The following is a 23,826-nucleotide window of genomic DNA, read 5'->3' on the forward strand; positions in this document are numbered from 1 at the left end:
TATTTTCTATAATTTGATGAGTCTAGGCATCAAGATTTCGAAAAACAAAATTTCTTAGTTGGGAGGGTGGCTGAAAAAATATATCTAACTGAATAAGAACACAAAATAATAGGAAAGTAAATTTTATAGGAAAGTAACCAAGATAGTGAGATAAGGAACCTAATAATTAATTTTGAGAAATATGATAAGAACAAGGCTATATATCAGGGGTGGCCAACTTTTCAGTTTATAAGATATACTTTTTATCTTAAAAGTGTGTCGCGATTTACATGACGTATGCGTTACATGATATACGTTACTTAGTTGCCTTAACATTAATGGGAAGACTGAGTTTGCATGTCTCTAACCAAGGAATTATAATTAGGTATACATTCTGACTAAGATAATAATAATGAGTTCATGCATTGCGTCCGGTGACTAGTGTAACTCGTAAGTCAAAATATATTGTGCTGTTTAGGCAGTGTCAGGTTGTCAGGATTCTAGGAACTTATGACCTTTGCAAATCCACAGAATGCGATAAACTATTGCTAGAAAGTTTTGTCTTCTACAATCGGCTTAAAAGTTCATGATACACAGGATTCCACCACAGACGTTGCGAACGATCAACAATTGATCAAAATTGAACTCCCGGTCGATTGCGATCGACTTGTTGGCCAACCCTGCTATATATGAATAAATAAATATCAAGTTAGGATTTATAAGAAGAATCAGAGAGGTGGCCTGATATAATATAAAATTAATCTATAATGAAGATAGGGAAAGTTATAATTAGTGACAAAGATAACCTTCAGAAAGGCTTGTACTTATAACAGAAAGGAGTGTAAGTAAGTCTGGCAGAGTTTCAGTAAATTGGTAACTTTTTCTTATAAACATTTTAAATTTGTAATTAGTACTGTATTCATATGTATGACTATGATGAAAAATTGTAATTTTCTTATTTATTCAAATTTTTATATATTGCGTTTCTATCTGAGACCTGAAAGTTTATTACACTTTAAGATCTGACCGCATTAAAATTAACTCAGGAAAAATTTCTTCGTTCAGATTTTTTGTTACTAACATCATCATTATTATATTTATATGTTTAAATTATTTTTAATGTTCTTAGTTTTAATGTAAGTTTCAATGTCTGATTTTTTGTTGTAAATTTATTTTATAATTTGTTTCATTTTAGTTAAATTTTAACCATCGTAAAGTTTTCTGTTTGATTCCTTTGTTTCTTAATATATTAATGTAAAAAAAAAAATTATTTATGTTGAATTTATAACTTGTTTTATTTATTGATTATTTTTATTAGAGCATTTAGCTTTCCCTATTTTTTATTTGTTTATTTTTATTTTATTCTTATTTTGTTTTTGGGAAGGGAGGGATATCTGATTCATGTGAGATGGATTGAGGACTAATTTCTATCTTTAAATTTTTTAAACTCTATTTTCTCCTATTTCTTTTCTATTCTTGTGATTTATGAAAACAGAGTGCCTTTTAAAGCTAAATAAAAAGAAAAACTAATTAACTATAACAATTAAGGATCCAGTTTAATTCCATTAAATTATCTATAAGTAAAATTGATCGCAAAAGACACAAACGGATTGTGCTTTACATGTATTTATTGACGGTGTTGATTGACATTGTACTCTCCAGACTTGAGCTGGAGCAGTTTGAGCGAGAGAAGCGTGAGCGGGAGATCCGTGAGCTGAGAGAGCGTGAACTGAACGACCGTCTCAAGGAAGAGCTCATGAAGAGTACTTCTGCCTCACGACTCCCCAACACTCTCGACTCCCATTGGATAGACATGCATAGGAGGTAGCTTCACTTTTGATTTTTCTTTTTAAATTTTTTTTTTTAAATATCAATAAATGCTTCCAGTTTAATAATTTTTACCGAGCTATTATTATAATTTTTTTTTTTAAATTCTTTTTTCTAATGATTTTAAAAGAAAATAGAAAACAATTATTTATAAAGAAAAAAATTGTACTAAGTTGCTTAGAGTTTTGCATAACAATTACCAGTGCTTGAATGAGCTTGTTCCATGATTATTTAAATTGTGACTTCTTATATTATTAACAAAAAATTAGAATCTTGAAGTTCAGTATTTAGTATATATATATTTTAATATTAATTTCTGGCACTCTTCTAGCTTTCCTTCATTAGTCGATTTTTATTACTTAATTTTCTCATTGCTTTTGTTATTCATTACCCTTTATGAACTGAGCATTTCCTTTTCATCATCTATTCTTTCTAATTTTGCTAAAAGTTACTTCTGTTTCTTTTGATAGTTATAAAATAATAATTTAACTCTGCTGTGCATTTTTTGATTTAATTTTTCTGTTTAACAGCACTTTGTAAGTAATTATTTATCTAGCTTAGATTGATTATTTTACGATTTTTCAATCGTCGCTTACACCACCCTGCTGTTTGTTCTAAAGCTATCTGCTCTAATTTAATTTTTTGTTTGTTTATTTTTTATAGCATATAATTGATTTATTTTTTGTTTTATGTCTAATACTTCCTAACACAGTTTTTATTTTATGTCTTATTATCTTTTTGAAAATGAGCAATTAATATCAAAATTTAAATAATTTGATATAGATTGAGTTTATTTTTATGTATGAGCTGTGTGTAAATTAACTAACACTGTGGAGGAGCTGTGACACCTACTAACTAAAACTACATAACTAGTACTACTCAAAATTGATGAGTCAACCAATGATAGGTAGGGGGAATAAAAAATTGCAGCTGGTCCAAAATGTTAAAAAAAAAATAATTTTTCATTCATAGCTCCATATCTTTAAAACTACCTACAACATTAAAAAACTTAATAAAACATCATTTAAAGTAGAGTAAATTTACTATTTATTATAGTAAAATATGTCTCAAGAATCATTAGATGTTAAAGATGCCTGGGAGCACGTTAAAGCTAGTTGAGTGTACTTTAAAGTTGTTTATGACGTTTATCTTTATAGGAGTTGTAGTTTTTATGATATTTATAAATAAATATGAATTTTGCATATGAAATTTTGTCATAACAGCTAGAGCTCAACATTTTGTGAATTTCATAAAATATCATTAAAACTACTACTCCTACAAAGATAAACATTTTAAACTACCTTTATGGTACATTAAAATAGCTTTAATTTGAGTGCTAATAAACATCTGTAATGTCAGACACATCTGTGTGTCTAGTGATTTCTGGGATTTAGTTTTCCTTAAATAAAGTCTCTAACTTCTGAATTATGAGAGATTGTTGACCGTGGATGACGTACGAGGAGGAGATGGGTGGGGGTGCAGTCAAAGAGAAACACAAATAAGTTGTATTAACCTATTTTATTGTGACAACATTTTGGATAGAGTTTCTAGCCTTCTTCAGGGCTAAAAACAGAACAATATAACAATCAAAATAAAAAAGTATAAACAGAATAACATAAAATGAATAATTTTACAAAATAGAATTAATAAAATGAAGTGATGAGAGAAGCGGGAAATAAAATGTATACATAGGTAATTGAAAAAGTGGATAAAATAACATAATTAAGGAAATGAAATAAAAATGAAGCTATATATTGCAAACAAGTATGAACATCATATTAGTTATTAATAATTTAAAAATTGAAATATGAAAAGAAAAAGAAAATTGAGAGGAAGAAAATATATGTAACAATAATAATTCATAAAGAGGCAAAATATAAGTAAAGTATACCATAAGAAATGAATAGAAAAAAAAAATTTTAATTAAAATTTTTTTTTAATATATGTTAATACAACTTACAACTTTGTGTTTCTCTTTGACCGCACCCTCTAACTTCTGATTTGTCGTTATGAAATGTTATTTTTTAAAACATGTATCTCAGGAATTATTGAACATAAACTGCTCTATTGCGGCTTATATTTTGGCAAATTTACTCTACTTTAAATGATGTTATATTAGGTTTTTTAATGTTGTAGGTAGTTTTAAAGATATGGAGCTTTATTATTTTTTTTTTTTAACTTTTTGAAACAGCTAGCATTTTTTATTCTCCCTAACTATGGTTGGCAGAAACATCATTGTTGATTAGCAATTATACATAGTTTTCATTAAAGTAGTCGAAAATTGGTGTGAAATAACTGATTTTTTCTCCTCTTGGGCTCTTGGACTATAATGTTAAACATTTATGTTCCCATACTCAGTGAAAAAGGGATGGGTTCATAATAATAAAATAAAATGTTCCTAAGAAACAAAAGGAAAATATTGTCTAAAATGCTCCTTAGGGACACCACATTATTATATAAATGAATTGAAAAGCCAAAATAACTTACTTTAAACAATAAAATAATATAAATGTAAATAAAAAGGTTGGTTGCACCCAAACTAACGGTAGAGTTTGGGTGTGGTCAACCTACCTCTGTAAACTAAAATTTCCCTCCTATAACACTTGCCTAACATTCGGCAAAACCTTTACAGCTAAACAAAATAAACATAAAACCTAGAATTTCTGCCCATAAAGAAAATTAAATTATCATTAAATAAAGAAAAATATATAGTAAACAAAACATAGAGAGAAGATATAGAAGAGAAAAAAAACAGGTGTAATATAAAGTTGTAATGTTAAGGTATATTCCAACTCTTGCTTAAAGTAGACAGCAAATTGAGAACAAACCAACTTATATACAACAATGAGTTGACTATTAACCTGATATGTTATTGCAGAATGTAAACAAAATAATAATGAAATAAATAATTTAATACAATAAAGAAAACCTATTAAATTTATTGTAGTCATGATCAACAATCATAAACCTAATGTACAGTAATGAGTTTAATGTAGTAATAATAAAAATTTAACTTGTAATCCAAACCACTTGGAGGCTTTCTATGTAGTTCTTGCCATGTATCACCGCCTCAAGAAGCTTATTATCAGTGATTTGGGATGCTGTCCTGTTTTCCTCTAGGAGTCAGTGAGGCGATGCCTGACAACAGTATAAATCCATATCGAACCTTTTTTTACTCACCTGCATACTCACAAACTCATCCCTGTTTACAATGTACTTCCTCTCTGTCTCCCACCTTTTCTATCTTCCCTCCACCATCCCTTATCCAAAGAGATATTTCCGGATCTAAATCCCTATCTCTAAAATTACAACCATAACAACTACTTAGCTCCAAAAAAAATTCCACTTTTAGGTCATTCAGATCTTTCAATCAAAATTCCTCCGATCGATCATTCAGTCCCTTTTACATCTCATTCAAATCATTACACAAGGACTTGTGTATACCATTTATGACTGACAATAAAACACAGTACAAAACTGTGTTAAATTTACATTCATTAATTTGTATCTGTTGATACTTTTGTGTTTATCAAACTATCCAAGCAAGCAGGCTGATGCATAAAGTACGGCAGTACCTTAACCCTATGCTGTGCTTTAATGACATCTATGTCAGAATGTTATGAAGAACTTGAAGAAATGTTAGAGGTGGATTGGGAGTTAACGTAAGAAAGTACCAGGTCATTCAAAAAGTCCTGTCGTTTTTTTGGGGGAAATTATAAATAAATAAATATTTTCAAATAATCACCTTTATTCATCAAAATATCCACCGTTACAGTCGGTAACCTTCTCCCAACGAGATGGTAAAGCCCAAATTCCTTCCTTAAAAAACTGTTGATTTTTACTGCAAAAATAAGTGGTCAGTTCGTGAATTAGGTTGTCACGGTCTTGAAAACATTTTTGTCTCAGATTGTTGTCGAGATCTCTGAATAGGTGATAATCAGTGGGTGACAGGTCAGGGGAATATGGTGGGTGAGGCAAAACTTCCCAGCCTATTTCTGTCAATTTTTCCCTGGTCAATTTGGCGGTGTGTGGTCGAGCGTTGTCTTGAAGAAGCAAAGGTCTTCTTCTGTTGACTAAGTAGGGATCAAAAGTCTTAAGCTTGGATTGGCAATGGTCCAGTATATTGCAGTATACTTCTGCAGTGATGGTTTGCCCTTTATTCAGAATCTCAAAATGCACTATACCTTTGGCTGTCCAGAAAACAATGAGCAAAACTTTCTTTGGATGGAGATCTGGTTTTGGAAATTGTTTAGGTTTCTCATCTGCCGACAACCACTGATATGATCGTCTGAAGTTGTTGTACAACACCCATTTCTCATCACAGGTGATGATTCGATTCAAAAAGGGTTCGACTTTCAAGCGGGAAGTTAACGAAGATGCAGTTGTCAAGCGAACAAGCATATTGGCATCTGAAAGCTTATGAGGAATCCATTTATCCAGTTTTTTCACTTTTCCCAGTTCTTTAAGGTAATTCCAGGCAGTGGTGGCTGAGATATTAAGTTGAGAGGCTATCTCTGAACAACTTTGACGCGGATCCAACTCTACTACTCTTCGAACGTCCTCCTTATCAACTACAGTTGGTCGACCTGAGCGTGCCTCGTCTTCTAGTGTCTCGTCACCTCCACGAAATTTTGAACACCAAAATTGTGCCTTCCGCTCAGACAGCACATCTTCCCCAAACACGGAGCATATTTTTCTAGCAGTTTCGGCAGCTTTTGAGCCAAGTTTAAACTCATAGAGCAAAATCGACCGAATTTGAGTTTCAACTGGAATCATTTTAACTAGACAGTTGGATGGTGACTGCATTAAATTAATCCTCCTTAGCCTCCTATTCATAAAGTATAAACATTTGTGTTTACATAGATAAAAGTTGTATTGAACGGAATTAATTAGCAAACACTCTAGAATCAAAATAAACAACGAACAAACGAAAAACGACAGGACTTTTTGAATGCCCTGGTAGTACTTAGTTTTATGAAAACCTCCTACTTACAGGAAATATAAATATTATTGTTATTTTGTTTATTCTGCATGTTGCCTATATATCAATTGTTTGTGATAGGTAGGAATGTACAAATAATTGAGGAGATATAATTATGTTTTAAAATTAAAAGGTTGCCACAATGTTATTAACTTTAAAGATCTTTCAAATTTTAATTACCTAAATTCCTAACAATAACATTTGTAGTGAGGGGGGATTCTTTAAAAATAAATGTTTCATAATGAGATGTAGATTATTGACCGTAGATTAATAAGTGGAGAAGATGATGGTCAGGGGGTGCAGTAAGCAAATAAACAAACTACTTTATTTATTCGTGCCGATGTTCCAACCTGAATTTCTGGTAGCTTCAGCAGAGGTTCTGGCTAAACTGATGACCTGAAATTCAGGTCGAAACGTTGGCACAAATAAATAATTCTTTGTTTAGTTTACCACCCTGGTCTATCTTCTCTGCTTAAATAAATGTTTCTTGTGGCTGATATTCTTGACCATTCAGGCATTATTTCTTCTACAGTGTGCTCTAACCACCTAAATTGTTCCCTAAAAAATGTTTTCTGGTTTGTATTTTTATGAATTATGGGAGAAAATCGAAAAAGTTTTGCTGCTGGTTACTCAGTTGTGTTAAGTTGCTAATACGCAGCATACAGGCAGTCCAATATACAATATTAAAAGGAATTAGAGATAATTAGTTCTCAATAACCAGTTAAATTCATTTTGTTTTTCCCTCTTCGTCGCCTAGAGTTGACAATACCCAGTACAATACTATGGTCTAATATTCCTAGTGAGTCCAAAATAATGGTTTCCACTGTGCTCTGAATTGCCCCTCTCAATACCCAGTTCCCCTGAAAAATTACTTTTTGCAAGAGAAATGGTTCCTCTACTTCTGAACCTAACCCCTTCCATAGAAAACCTAACCCCTGATCATTCCTTTTGAGTATTATTGAGGGAATGTCTACAAACATTGCAGAGCCTTCCGTATCTAGGCAATTAACTTCTTGGAAACATGTATAATTTTTCTCCTTCAATAATTTGACTATTTTCTTCATATTATTATTTATTATTTATTTAAAATGGTGAATACCTATTCTCTGCCATTTACATTGGCTCTGATCGTTAAATGACTTCTCTCTTAGAGACTTTCTATATAAATAATAATTAATAAATTTATTAAAATATAAAAAAAAAATATTTTATTCCTTAAAATTAAAAAAAAAAAATACTGAAATGTTTTGCTAAAATTTACTGAATATCTAGGAAAATTATAACTGGAAAGATATTCGTTGTGTTTATGGTCTTCATTAATTAGAAATAACGAATCAATTTTGTAGTTTTAAATGGTAATTTATACCATCATTGCGTGGTTCCTTTCTAAGATTTTCAAGTGTTTGAAACATACCACATATTTACTTATTGTATTTTTTTTGTATAGTTGTAAATTACAATAAATAAATAAAAAATGGTACTTTGAGGCTATATTTATTAATTTTTTTTTCAGGTGGGCTGGACCAGGTGGCCCTCTTCACCAGTTTGGTTTATACCCATCTCCTGGAGCTCCTGGCCAACCTCCACCCCTCTCTCACTTAGAGAGAGATCGTTTGGAAAGGCTAGGTACTTACAAATATTTTTATTTTTGGTTGTTAAATAATAATATACACATCGAGTGCCATTTAAATTGCTTTATTATTTGTGGCAATAAGATAAAAACTTTTTTTTTTTCATCATCCTCCTTCATTAGGAATACTAAAAGAATATCTAAAATAGCAATGGTGAAATTAATAATTTTTTTTTTTTTAACTTTTTGATATTGTAGTTTTAATTAAGCAGCATTTTACCAAAGTTGTGATTTTTTATTTCTGGAATTTATGAAATCTCTAGAAACAGGTACAAGTTTTATAATCTTTATGAAGTTTAGAAATAAGCTCTGGTCTTTGGATGATTCCATAGAAAGCAGGATAAAGGGATTAAAAAAGTCCTTAGTATATCTACAACCACCTAATATGAAGGCCTAAGAAAGTTTTGAGGACAAAACTGAATGAGCTAAGTAAGGAAATTGATCAGATGGTAGATTTGAAAGCAGCTGAGGCTTAAAATGGACCGCGGATAGGGCCTATATTTTTGAAATTGTTCATGAGGGCATTTCTACGTACAGCGCAGAATGATACATAAGCTGCTAATTGCCCAATCACCAGATTGAATATCCTCAAGAGCTAACTGAAGCAAATTCAGGTGTTAAGATTATTACCCCTGAAAAAAGTTGACCAGTTTGAGGTGGGTCATGGTTTCCAGGTTCGAGAATCCAACCAGAAAAATATAAAACATAGGATTACAGCGCTATATGAAACTTACTGTTTTAAATATCTTACATTTTTCGTCGATTCATGTATTTAAAAAAAAATTTCAACTCTTTTTCAAAGAATTGTTATTTTTCTTAAAATTGAATAATCTCTTCAATTCTTGTAAAAAGAAGGATTAGCTAACAAAACTTATTATTTTCTTCACTGTCTTCTCATAACCTTGCAATATTCGAGGTTGGACGTCAGTATATTTCCCCATAATGTGCAATATGTTTTAGTCATGTTTGAACAGACAGATTACTGGACCCTTGCTCAGTATGAACTGAATAGAGTTACTATTTAATGCTTATCTTACAGTCTAAAACAAAACATTGTAAGGAAAAATGGTTTTTCAGGCTGTCATACTTGTTAATATTGTTATTCATTGCATTCATTCAATGAATTCTAGCGACGATGACGGGGGCTGGTGGCGGAGGTAGCAGTAGTGGAAGTGGAGGGGCAGGTGTTGGATCAGGTAGCAGTGCCGAGGAGAGGCTCGCCCTGGCCACAGATCCTATGGTGAGGCTACAGATGGCGGGGATATCCCCAGAATACCACGCACACACTCATGCTCACACCCATGCCCACACCCACCTCCACCTCCATCCAGGCCAGGCTCAACCTCCTACTCAGCCGCAGCCATCTGCGTCCTCAACTCCCCAGCAGCCTCCGGGTCCGCCCTCGCCATTCTCCTTACCAGGTAAATCAAATTTTAGGAACTTAGGGTCCAAGATAAAATTAGAAAAATGTTGAAGTTATTGAATAAAGATGTGTTTCTAAAGGTAAGTACAGACCAGTCACAAATTGCTGACGTGTTCATGTTGGTGTTGTCAGCTAATATCTCACCAATTAGAACCAAGTTGGCGGAATACACGGTAACATCAGGCGGCATGATTAATAATCTTGTCAGTTGCTGCTTCTATCCTTTCTTTCCATTCCAATTGAAAAACATTGCCTAGTGTGTACTGTGAACTTCAACATGTCTACTATTTTTCCAAAAACAAATGCTGCAATTCTCATTAGATACGTTATTTTTCATACTTATAATTTTTTATACTTCATACCCACTCAACCATGTTAATGATCAATTCATTGTTTCTAAAGAAAATTCTTCATAAAATTTCGTTGTAATAAAAGGAAGATGGCCTCCATAAAATTATTTGTTATGAGCTAATGTTTCGCTCCTCATTGCATTACTTCATCGGGGTTACAAAAGATACACACACATGAGCTAAAAAACTAAATAAATAGGTAATAAGAATAGAATTAACTAAGGTGTGGCTAATTATGATAATTTCTATAAAAATAAACACTAAATTAAAAAAAAAAGCTATCAAACAAAGAATTTCTTCTAATCATACAAAAGTACCATCATTCAAAAGTATTTCAGACATCAAGTTGTCACCACTTTATTTTATGGGCATCCACAGCTATTATGATCAAAGAGCAGTAACAGTTTCTTCGATTTTATTTAAATGAGTTTTTTTTTAATACACAACACTGTTGAAAACATGTATCTACGTATCCATGTCAGACCTGTATCCAATAAATATATTGTGTGGACACATCAATGAGTTGCCAACATTCTATTATCTGGTCTGTATATGCCTTAAGAAATAATTTTAGCCACAGATCATCTTTTTAGAAACAATATTTATTTAATTTAATCAAAATGAAGACTAAAATTTTAGTCTTAACAGATATAAACAGTTATACTGGATAAATAAGTCAGGTAAACTTTCAAGAAACCGTCATAGTCCACATACATTTATTATGAAATGATTAAGTGGTATATTATAGTTAAATATGACTATTAGCAGTAATTATTACTTAGTATTTCTCAGAATATCTTAATTATCAATAAATTATGAAGTGAGGATGACGATAGAATTTAAAAAAAAAATGAAAAATTTTCAGAAATAAAAATTATATTTGTAGTGATCTAAAGAATGATATCTGAAAATGTTTGAATTATAATGTTTATTTATAATTGTTTAGGTACGACTGGTGCTTACCCCCGCCCTAGTTTGTTGCCTCCTAGGGAGGCCCTTGGGCTTCATCATCCTTCTGATCTCTTATCGCGGCCTTATGCTGACCAGTTGGCTCATCAGGTACATGTTCTTTAATTTCCTTTTTTTTTAAATTTGTTTTTTACTATCTATTAACAATTTTTAAATTAATAAAGAACTTGATTGTCAGGGATCGGTAAAGGTTAATAAAATATTTATCACATATTGTGTAATATCCATAGGGAAATAAGAAAAATAAGTGCGGTTGCAATGAACTTTCAATTTAACACAGAAGACAGAGAAAATAATTTTGTAATATTCCTAAGGTTAACCGTTTTCTAGGTAATGCTCCGAGTGCTACTGCACCACAAGCCCACCCTGTGACACTCAAAATTTATACAAGAGAGTTCGGGTTTTATAGATTTTGATGCGAACATCAAGACCCTCTGCAATCTGATACTGAAAATTATTACTGTATTAAATGTTAATCTGTCTTTGTTTTTCTACATAATGATTTTTGTGTATGAACAATTTAGATTTGATTAATATCTAGTTCCCATATCAAATCTACTTAATTGTATTTAAGTTTTGTATTTAATTTTCAAAATTAATAGCAGAAAAGTGCATTTATGCCTGCATGAAGGAGATCTTCTTAACTATTCATCATCTCCATTCATACTTTATTTTTTATTTTACAAGTTTAAAAATTTTTAATTTTGTCAAATTTCCTTTAAGAATTGTTATTACATTTTAAGTTTCATGAAATAATATTGTTTTATTAATTCGGAAGGCTGCTGCTCATGAACATTTACAGCGGCAAATGCTGATGGAAAGAGAAAGATACCCGCATCCTTTCGCTGCACAACATGAAGAGTTCTTGAGGTATACCAGTGTTTACTTAATTATGTTCTGCAATGTTTCTCCATCTATTTTTCTATTTATGTTCTGTTTAAGAAATAATTTAAAGGAATTAATATGTTTTAAATTACATTCATAGACTATATTTAGTCTATAGCTCAAGAGCTACATAGGTTCACTAAAGATTTGCTAGAGATGTTTAACAAAGACTCCAAAGCAATTGTGAATCCATTTTTTTTTTAACAATTTTTATACTAGATTATCATGAGGTGAAAGCATTACCAAACTGAATTAAATCACTTGCTTAACTATTTTTGAAACCCCTAATTAATTTAGTTCAAAAACTGTAAATGTTTAAAAAAATAAATTAATAAGACTTGGCTTAATCCATATTATTATATATAATTTATTTATTATTTTATCCGACTTCTAAACATTTGTTCCCCAAGTTTTTTAAAGTTATATTTTAATCCTACTGTTTATAGTTTTATATAATATTTGAGGTTTTATAATTTATTTTTGTAATAAGTTACTTTTTATAGAATGTGAGAAAAAAAATCATTATTTACTCTTTAATGGGTAGTTACCGTGTATATCTCATTTAAATATCAGCCTGAATGAAAATACCTATATATAATAAATACCTCATCAGGAATGACTAAAGTCCTCAAAAAGGAAATCAAAGATAGATAGCAATCTTTGTGGAACGAAAGCCCTAGGAGTGAACTAAAAATAGTTAAAAAGGACGTCCTGCCCTGGAATACCGGAGTACTGATTAGGCTGAGAATAGGTCACATGAGCCTTACTCCTATCTTATCTTAAAATAAACGCCTCCAAAATGTCAATATTATAACAAAAATTTGACAATTAGCCATATCTTCCAGGAATGGCCATTTTTCATGTCACACCTGAATAGGTTAGGATTAAACCCAAATATTTCAAAAACCCTTAGAGACAATGATAAACCAATAAAATTTGTATTTCTCTTTTTTAAAAAAAAATTTACTATTATAAATATAACATCGCACAGATGAAAAATAAAATTATAATAATGTAAAAATTATTAAAGTTAGGTACACAATAAATGATAATATACATAACAGAGGGGGAGAAGAAACTGCCACTCTCCCCAACCATAAAAAACTTCTTATCTCGGAATCCATTTACGGATTTCCGAATTCAACGGAGAATTCCATCAATCATAAAGTTAATAAAGACTGCATCTCCCTTACCTACCGACACATTTTGAACATAATAAAACCCTCACAATACTTCTTTTCTCTTTGTTCTGCATTTCAGAAGCCCACTTTCTTGTCATATCTTTTATTCTTGTTTCTCTAAATTCTCACCCCATATTTAATTATTTTTATATTTACTATCCTTCCTTTTTCATTTGTATTCATGTATCTTATTTTTTAATTTTCTATTATATATTTACAGATCTCTGTATCCCCACCTATTTGGTATATTGTTTTTCTTAATCACTTACATATATTGTATCCCATTATTTTAACTTTATTTCTTCTGTTTTTTATCCATGACATTTTTTTTTTTTTTTAATATTACTTTTTATTTTATTTTATAAATATTTCTTCTCCCCTTCTATTATGTATATTATCATTTAAAATTGTAATAAAACAAATGTTAGCAAAAATATATAACAAATTAATGATGTTAATGACTAGTGATGTTTTATGCCATTAAATAAAAACAAACAGCCTGAATTTTCAATTGAAAACAGTTCAATTAAAATTGAGGCTGGTATATCGGTGGAATAAATATGGCTACTGCCTGTAAAAGGGTTAATGTTCAAACATTTCACTACAAAATATGGTGAAATAATATTTTTTTTATTGTCTTAAATGGGACACTTGCTTTACCAAAATTAAGTGTTAACTCTTCTCAAACTAATTTTCTTACACCAGTTAAAAAACAATTAAAGAATCATTAAAAACTCTGATAATAGTAGTTTACCATCCTGCTTGATTTTAACACTTTTTAGAAAAAGTGTAATAGCCACAAATAATTGAATTTTTTCCATTTTGGAAAAAACTTCAGGTTTTTTCTTTAATATAAAAAAAAAATTAAAAAGTAACATGTATATTTTAGTCATTACATTTATAACACATCACTTTATAAATAGAATTCGCACTATTCCTCAAGTCCATTTTTTTTTTTAATTTTGAAACAGAAAAAATATCATCGTGCAAAGTTTCTAACAAAGAAGATGGAATTAACAATAGCCAAGTCGACGGGTAATGGTGGATTGAGTTTTGAATGAAATGATATGAAATGGTATTTCTAGGCTGCCGCCTTTCTGAGGTGTCGCAGGCTTGGAGATAGATTGTGTCTAGAGATGGTTCATTTGGTTCATGTCCACAGACAAAGGGAGAGGGAATTAAAAGTGAGAGCTCTAGAAGATGCTGCTAGGGGTGCCAGGCCCTGAACTGACTACTTCCGTTGATTCTTCGGTAAGTTACTTTATTAATTATTGATAGATTTGTTTAATTTTATTATATTTACATTATGTATATGTTATTATACTTTAGATTATGACTGCCTATTATGAATTTTAGAGTTCATATTCAGGATTTCTTATTAGGCATAATTTGCTTTCCGCATTGAGGGATGTCAAATTTTTTAGTGATAGGATATCGGTAGTAATATTTCAGGGACGTTGGTTTAAAATCGCTCTGATTAACATTCTCCGACTGAAGATAGTGATAAAGAGATTAAATGCAAATTCTATGATAAATTGGAGGGAGTTTACGATAAATTACCGCGAAGTTGTATGAAAATAATATTAGGAGATGCAAGCACAAAGATTGGAAGAGAAGAAGTATATTATTCAACGATCGGTAAAGAAAGTTGCATGGATATAGTAACAATAATGGAATATGACTAATTAAAATTTACAAAACTATTATCCTTCCCACTGTTCTTTATGGATGCGAGACGTGGCCTCTTACACTAAGGGGTGAACAGTACCTTAAGGTTTTCAAAAATAAAGAATTACGCAAAATATTCAGATTGAAAAAGGATAAATTAACAGGAGAATTAAAAAAATTACATAACTCTGAATTAAGGGCCCTACACCCGGTATGCATAATTCAAGTTACAGCTATGAGTTATAAGATGGTTGTAGGGCTTAAAGATCCCTAGCATATTAATAAACACTAAACCGAGGGGTAGACTGAAGCTTAGATGGGAGGATTGCGTTAAAACTGATTTAGTAGGATTGGGTTTGGAAGGGCATCACTGGAAGGATGGATGTATGCAGAGAGCATTTAGTGGTATTGGCATCGAATCTTAGAATTTGTTAGGCCTTCATTATTATTATTATTATTTGAGTTGATATTCTGGCATCGTTCAAGGTTAAGCAATTGTAAAAATTTAGTTTATTATGTTATATTTATTTTCTTGTATTTTAATTTTTAAGGTTTTGTGTGGTCAATTACGAAATGGAATAATCTTATCCCTCTTGTAAATTTGACCATGATTTTATTTATTTATCCATTAACAATACGGTCCTACAAGAATCTGAGCCTCAATTATAATCTTCCTCCACTCTCTCCTATACCGTGCAAGCATCCACCATGTTTTAATGTCCATCTTTTTCAGAATATCCTCTACTTCAATCAGCCGCCTGGTCCTCTTCCACATCTTCAACCAGGTCGGTAAAGACCTGCTTTCACCATGCATACTCATCAGAATTAAATTTATGTCATTATTATTTTCTTTAATTTATTCATTTATAAGGTATTATTTTTCTTCATTTCATACCAATGTCATTTCTGTAACTATTTTATGTAATAGAATATGACATATAACCTCTTACAGGAACATCCATCGAGTGTAGTAACCTGCTTCTTAGCTTTACTGAATCTTAGTATATTCTTAATGTTAATTAATATTGAATAAAGTATTCTGTTGTTATTATTTCAGCACAAAGAAGCGTTAATTCAACAGATTAAAATTAGCAGCGTAATGAACCCTGTGAAGTATAGAACACCAAAGAAATGGTTTGCAGGACAAGCTCTAAGAGTCTCTTCGTCTTCACTCCTTTATATTATAACTTATGGTTGCTATTTTTAAATTCCAAATTCGCAACCACGTATCTCTCTTATCAATTAAGGATATAGGTTTTTATTTTCCTTTTGATGTAGCATTTTTATTTTGTGATAATTAGTAACAATTTATGATAACTTTAAGTGCAGTCAATAATAATATCCTCATATTAGTTAAGACAATGTTTTATTTAAACGTGTATATATGATTTTATATATATATATATTTACTGAAGAACAACTAGTTCTTTAAATTACGTGTTTTTTTTTTTAAATTTCAAATTCTGCTTTTTATAATTTATTTTAGAGGAAAAGCTTTATTATCTATGTATAGTCATCTGTTTTTATACATAACTAATTTATAGAACATTAATTTGTAAATGTGGAGGATTTGTAAATAAATAATTAAATATTATATTCTTATGATTATTTAAATGTTAAAATATATACTTAAAAGTATGATTAAATAGATGTAAAATTTGTGATTTAAGTACTAAATTACAAAGATCTAAGATATCAGAAGAGATATTTAATGAATTATAAAAAGTATTTTAAAAGTAGCTCTTTTATAACATAATTAAACTTTTAGGGGGGAAATTTGTATATATACCTTTACATATATATATTCATTAAAAATAAAAACAAAATTAAGAAAAAACTATTAAAAAAATAGAAAAAAGTCACCATACGCCTATGATGTACTCTTCTTCCTTTTTTTAAATTGTTATATTTGTCCTAGCTGACTTTCTTTAAACTATTATTATTACTGTCAATTCTGAGCGAAGTGTATTTTAGACACTTGGTTAAATAGTAATTAAGAGGAGAAAACAGGAAATTAGGCAGTTTCTTTAGTTGAGTGACCTGTCTCTCGATAATCTTTCGCGAGCAATTTTTTTTTTTTTTTTTTTTTTTTAACAAAATTAATAAAAAATAAATTATTCAAGTGCTTTAATAGTTAGACATTAGGCATCCCTGTTGGCTTCCAAAAAAATTTTACAAAAAACATTTTTAACATTTTCTTAGAAAAATTATAATAAAATTGAATCTATTGATGCATTTGGCATTTATGTTTTCCAAGAAAATACAACAAACAAAAAAGAAAAAAAAAAAAGGAAAGCAGATGTTCATAAATAAATGAGAAGGGGCATTATTTTTTTGCACTTTGTAGAAAGAAAAATGTGATACATACCTCAAATATATAAAAATAAATTAACAAAAAACAAATGTATAATAAACTGCCTTGATTTCATTTAAATTAATAACGGGTATTATTGCAGTAAATTACAAAATATGATGAAAAACTAAAAAAAACAAAAAAAAACTTAGTGACATATCTAATTATATTTCTCTGTATGTGTTGTGTGTATTTTATATTTAAATCTCATGTAACCTTATAACTTTTCTGTATAATTATCTATTTATTTGGAGTATTGCTTTAATGGTTTTGTATTTTATGATATATAGATTTGTAATATAAACCTTGTTTGGAATGTAAAACCGAACTGCTGTAATATCTGTAATCGATATTTTGTGAAGAAATAAAAACTCCAGACAAAAACAATTCAAACACTCAAGGATTTATGTTATTTGAATGAAAGTTCCAAATTGTAATTAAGTTTTGGCTTTATAGGTTGAGTTATACTTTAAAACTTTTATGTATATATTTTCATTTTTATATATAGTGTCAATTTATCAAACAGTTGAGTTTAGTTCATATTTTCATAACACAACGCTGTAATTATCTTAACACATATCTATCCAATGGGAGTGAATGTGTTAACTATTAACTAGCTCAACCAGTCTTTTAATCCATCTGATGTTCATGATCCAGCCATCTTATTCAAGAAACTATATAACTATTTCCATGTTCTAACTACCTAACAGAATCCTTAATGTTTACCAAAGCTGCCCTCTATAAGTAACAGGTACATTAACTGCTGGCTAATAATAATAATAATACTTTATTTATTCTGGGACGAGTCTCTGTAGAATAATACTATAATAATAATATATATATATATATAATAATACAGAGAAATCAATAGATGAGGGCTGAGGAGCCTTTGAGATACTTAAACAAAAAATACAAAGAAATATAAACAGTCATTATAAAAAATAATTATAGGTTACTTTCTCACTTTTGTCAGTTGAACAAGAAAAAAAAAAAAATGAATAAATAAAAAAGAAAAAGATGTAAAAATAATTAAGAATGATATAATAGCTAACATACATGTTTACAATTTTATGGGGTCTAAATGGATAAGAAATGATTGAACAGGCGGGATTTAAAGGTAGAGAAGGGAGAGTATTGGAGCGACGGATGTTGGAAGGGATGGAGTTCCACAAGGATATTGCTCTGATAATGAACGATCTATCGAAAGCAGGGGTTCAGTGGGCCCTTGTGTATAAATCTGAAGACCGGGAACGAATAGAGGATTTTAATAGGAGCTCGGAGACGTATGAAGGACAGCGGGATTGGATGACTTGAAAGATGAAGGATGCCAGGAAATACTTATGACGGTAGGAAGGATAAAGCCACTTCAACTCTGCATAAAAACGGGAAACAGAGGTGTCCCTAGGGATCCCGAAGATGAATTGTACACAGCAATTCATCAAATGTTTTAATTTCGCCTCGAGATCCCCAGAGACTCTTAAAAATGCTATTTATCCACAAAATGCATTTCTAAATCGATAAAAATGTCTAATAATCCTGTATTTCGAAAGAATTGTTCATAATTATTAAATATTTTTTGATTTATATTTATCAAATAAAATGTGACTTTTTACTTGTAATGTATACACACATATCTTCCAATATTATTAATATAGCAATGTTTTGTTAATATTAATTAATCAATCTTTTTAATAATTTTTATAATATTAAGAATGAAATTTTTTGATTTTATTTAATAAGAGATTTAAAGATATTATTACAATTTGTCTTCATAAAGTTATAAGCTTAACAACTGAAATTTTTGAGGTTTTCTTATAGAAATAACATAACTTTACTTACCTCAACAACACTTGTAAATTTTTCCTGGCCCCCAAAAGGCTCTTTCACATTACCTCCATGAGAGTGAATAGATTATTGTATCATCCCCTGCATTTTTCTCAGTTGGTTTCATTTCATCCAGAAATAATTATTTTATTTATTTATTGACATTTACAACTGTATTTGAATAAAAATACATCTTTAAATTTGATGTAAGATTGTAATGGTGTGATACAGGCACGTGGAGAAACTACCCATTGGTAGCACTATAATAATATGTCTACATTAAAAAGTCTCGAGGCCATCTTCTTTTCAGGTGCCTCAGAGGATTGTCAGAAATGGGAGAGGGAGCAAAGTTAGAAACTTGTGGGTTAAGGAATTTATAATGGAAGGATTGATATCTGGTTCAGGCTATATTGGGTACATATGGAACATTAAGATCATAATGTATGATTTCATTTGTGACAAACTAGGGTGCGTTGAGAATGTTACGAAGGATCTTGGATTGTAAGGATTGGATACAAGAGGAATTCGAAGCTATGGTGTATCCCTAAAGCTCAACTCTGTATGTCCCAATAGGCCTTATTATAGTCATGTAAATCAGTATTTTGTAATGGATTGGAAGTTCAGACCGTTTATGTAGTAAGTACTGTAATAGTCGGAATCGACGGGCAGTTTCCTGTCTTATCAGTCTTGTGTGAGGATTCCAAGCTAGTCATTTGTCCAGATGTAATCCGAGGTTCTACAGGGGTAAGTGCAACATTATTAAAGGATACTGTTGGGTAGTCGGTAGGTTTACAATGAAATTATTATTAAAAACATAATTAAGTAATTCTATCATCGTTTTGAATCGTCCTTGGGTTATTCGCTTAGAAAGATCGAAAATTTAGAGATGTCAGTGTTAGCAGTTAAAGCTCTTATTCAGCACAGCACTGGTAAATTTGTGAGTTATTCAATTTGAATTTTCTAAAAAAATTAAATGAAATACACACGTTTACTAAATGAGGATGTGATACCACTTATTTTATGTCTCACATGCGCCAATGACATCCTGATATTCACCTTGCCTAAAGATAGGATTGTGTAAGTGGTTTATATTTGATAAATAATAACTTTTTCCAATAATTTTCATTTCCCAACAAATCCCAAGATATTCCTATGTGATAATGTTAGGAATGCTATGCTGGGGATTTTCTTGAGAAACTAAAATTAATGATATATCTTATGAAACACAATTTCACAAATATGTCTGTTGGTTCATTATTGAGTGCTTTCTTGTATTCATATCACTGCTCTGGAGCTATACAAAACTGTGAAATTGACTTTATTGTGTTTGGCGCACTCAAAAATGCAATTACTAGATGTTTGTTCGTCAAGAATTTTACTTCCATAATTCCTTCCATAGTGACTTTAAAGTACAATTCTATCGATTAATAAACATGAAGTAAATACGTTTTTGAACCCCCCTCATAATAAAGTCAATTTCATAAAGTTTAATATTGCATCCTTTTACTAATGGAGCAGCGTATTTATGATCATTCTATTTATGAAAAAAATATGGCAAATGTCTGCTTATTACATCATAAAAATTTGCTACATAAATAAATATAAAATGTTACATATATATACTTTATTTGCTTTAATTAAATGTTTACAGAAAATATAATGTTCATTTATTTCATTAATGGAATAATGAGTAAATTCAAACTGTATGTTTATTAGTTAGATTATTCAAAATATATTTTATTCAAATAGATTACAAACATGATATGCTTTATTTTATAGATAAAGGTAAAGTTAATTTTGGCACATAATTGTTGGCTACTTTAAATATGAAAAATTATAACTGAAACAAAAAAAATGAATATGAAATTTGGTTTCGGAGTGGTTCATATTTTTCATTTTCATTTTGTACGGCTAGTCTATAGAAGATGGGTTGACTGACGCCTCTGCTCCACATCCATAGTTCCCGTGGGCCTGGATTATAGTTCTCTTCGTCATTTCGTCAGAGGTGGTTGTCAGTAATCGAGGCTAAAAATAAAATTGAGATCCAGTTTGAAAAAGGTTTTTGGAAACCAAAATTAGTAAGTATATTATAACTATGTTTCTAAAGTTAAGTTATTAGGATACTTTTGGATAGACCTATGTTTGCATGAGGTAAAGTTTTAAAAACATTGACATAATTGTACAGTCTTAAAATTTTACATAATGCACAGTTAAAAGTTTCTATTTTTATAAGGATAAAAGTAAAACAGCATATGAAAATATTGACAACTATATTTTGGGTTAATATATTTATTACATTAAATTAACATTTAATGGTGTAGCCACACCGCTACCTGATGGTCTATGCAGTAACTTCTACAGCCGCCAAAACCGCTATGGCCCAGCATGATGCAACCTAGCAACTAATAGGGATCAGGCAAACGCCCTATATTAATATTTGTTCTATTACTTGCAAATACTTTTATTTCACTAATGCGACAACTGTATAAGATGTACTGGAAGATTGTTGATTGACTGTGTGTATCAATGAATGGAATATGGTCCGGGTGCAGTCAAATAAAACTCAAATAGTAAATGGGTGTACTATTTTTATTTGAGCCAACATTTCGCCCCACGTTGCAGGGCTATATCTATAAACAATAAATGAAAATGGTAATAGTAAGAGATAAAATGAGAGAAGAAATATTAAAGACAGTACAATTAAGAGATGATATTTCTTCTCTCTTTTTATCTCTTATCTATCTGTTACTATTACCGTTTTCATTTATTGTTTATAACCTTTAATTTTTCTGATTAAATTTTATGTTTCATTGTAACATTTTCACCGTATCTCATCAGTAACAACTTCATAGGAAGTGCTTGAGCTTAAATTCTTCAAGGAAAGGTAACATTCTGTTTTTCGATCTAATTCGGATTTATTTACTTAATATTAAGGCAAAGCATAGCAACTTGTGTTGGAAATAATCAGTAATTAATAACATCATTATTATTTTTTTCTAATAATGATAAAAAGTAACGAAAAAAATAACTTTTCATAAACATATTCACACCTGAACTGTTATTACAAATTTATTATTTTTGTATGATATTTTACATCACGTATCCTATCTAACAATTAAAATTATGTAATGAATTTTCCAGTTCAGCACTTTTCCAATACTATATATTATTTTTTGGCTTCATAAGATTAAGTCATCGTTGCAAATTATTCTGCCTTATCTGTAAATTATATTTTTCATTGTAGGTAAAATTTTTATCTAAGCTTGAAAACTATCTAGGCTGTCTTATTTTGACCTATTAGTACCTCCTTCTGTCATATCTGTATATCACTGCTTTGCTTGAATAGTGACATATCTGACAACAAAAGGTTTGCTGTTATTTAGACTTCTATGTATTCCAAAGATAGCACTGTATACCCCTGTTATTTTCCACTAATTTTTTTTTTTTTTTTTTGTAACTATGTTAAGTGTTTGTATCTTTTTTAGCCCTGATGAAGCCCTGCAACTTGGGGCAAAACATTGGCTCAAATAAAAATAGTACAGCCATTTACTATTTGAGTTTTATTTGACCGCAGCCTGACCATATTCCATTCATATATAAGATGTAATATTCATAAATGTATCATTTGAATTAATAAAGATTACTAAAGAACTTCTGATCCACTGAAAGCTATGATCTTACAGGAAGTATGTATCCATATGGTTTAATAACCTGGAGACTTGAAGAGGGTACATTTAGAAGGCCTCATTGATAGTTTCCTATTCACGGAATTGTCCGCCTTAGGAGGTAGAGATAATATAATAAATAGTTAATCAGTACGTTCTTGTGCTATTTTTGAAAATGATCGTTTGTTTATTAATTCACTCTGCCTTTTCTGAATCATCCCCTCCTACCTGTATGGTTAGACCAGCGGCTTGTCCCTAGTCACGACATACACTTCTCTTCCTGATTGCAGACTCCTCTCCTGCAGAACGAAGTTTCCTTTCTACAAGGACCTACGGTTCGTACCCAGTAAAGATATCCATTCTCCTACGCGACTGCCGACTCGTACCTTGCAGAGCGAAGTTTTCGATCTTCGAGGACCTACCGGTCAAATCCGAGAGACTTATCATGTCCATTCATCTTCTAGTCAGCTAACTAACTTGTACTAACACGCATTGTATAGAATACCCCCATATCGTCAATTAGAGTCAGAATACTTAACACAACCCGCTCGACAGTGTTTAGCTTTTTATTTTTAGGTTTCAAAATTTAAAACTCGTTTCAAGAATAAATTGTAAATATGTTATTATTACTTTAAGAGTGCCATTTGATTTTCAAAAAACATCGCTGTTTTGCCTGAATAGCGGCATATTTGTGAATGTATTATTTTATATCATAAAAGCAAAGCCATAGCATACGAAAATTTTCGATTTTACTGCGAAACATTAAAAGAAGCATCTCTTATGACTCCTGTAGTAAGTTTATCGCAGGGAGGTGTTAGTACAAGAGCCGGGAAAAAAAGGCAGTTATCTCACCCCAATTTTCGATTACTTTGATGAAAACTATGTATAATTACTAGTCAAAACTCACGAGTCTGCCAAGTATAGGTAGAGGGAATAAAAAGTGGCGGCTGTATCAAAACCTTAAAAAAACATTAATTTTTCATTCGGAGCTCTATATCTTAAAAACTAACAACAACACTAGAAAACCTAAGAGCACATTATTTAAAGAAGAGTAAATTTGCTGAAATATTAGCCCTAATAGAGCTATTTAC

General features: G+C 30.5%; 2 protein-coding genes across 12 annotated transcripts in view; one reads left to right on the top strand and one right to left on the bottom strand.

Annotated features, from left to right (window-relative positions):
* Positions 1-17,646, top strand: part of Gug (Grunge) — a 65,599-nt gene extending 47,953 nt beyond the window's left edge. For 6 of the 11 annotated variants that reach the window (XM_014429171.3, XM_014429168.3, XM_014429173.3 and 3 more), the window contains 7 exons: positions 1,642-1,803; positions 8,301-8,413; positions 9,548-9,838; positions 11,137-11,249; positions 11,938-12,029; positions 14,388-14,476; positions 15,951-17,646. In XM_014429171.3, the coding sequence (XP_014284657.1) occupies positions 1,642-1,803; positions 8,301-8,413; positions 9,548-9,838; positions 11,137-11,249; positions 11,938-12,029; positions 14,388-14,451 (835 nt within the window). In that variant the 3' untranslated portion in view covers positions 14,452-14,476; positions 15,951-17,646. Of the gene's footprint in view, positions 1-1,641; positions 1,804-8,300; positions 8,414-9,547; positions 9,839-11,136; positions 11,250-11,937; positions 12,030-14,310; positions 14,477-15,626; positions 15,679-15,950 lie in introns of those variants that run through there. The other 5 variants (XR_010842877.1, XM_014429178.3, XM_014429175.3 and 2 more) reach the window with 5 other exon arrangements.
* Positions 17,647-20,780: 3,134 nt separating this feature from the next.
* Positions 20,781-23,826, bottom strand: part of LOC106686063 (potassium voltage-gated channel protein Shaw) — a gene marked incomplete in the record, with an annotated part of 559,367 nt that continues 556,321 nt past the window's right edge. The window contains 1 exon segment of the mRNA XM_067045426.1: positions 20,781-21,095. Coding sequence (XP_066901527.1) covers positions 20,982-21,095 — 114 coding nt within the window.

This window comes from Halyomorpha halys, unplaced genomic scaffold (assembly GCF_000696795.3).
Source record: "Halyomorpha halys isolate HHAL.00 unplaced genomic scaffold, Hhal_1.1 Scaffold770.1, whole genome shotgun sequence".
In the NCBI taxonomy this organism is placed as follows: domain Eukaryota; kingdom Metazoa; phylum Arthropoda; class Insecta; order Hemiptera; family Pentatomidae; genus Halyomorpha; species Halyomorpha halys.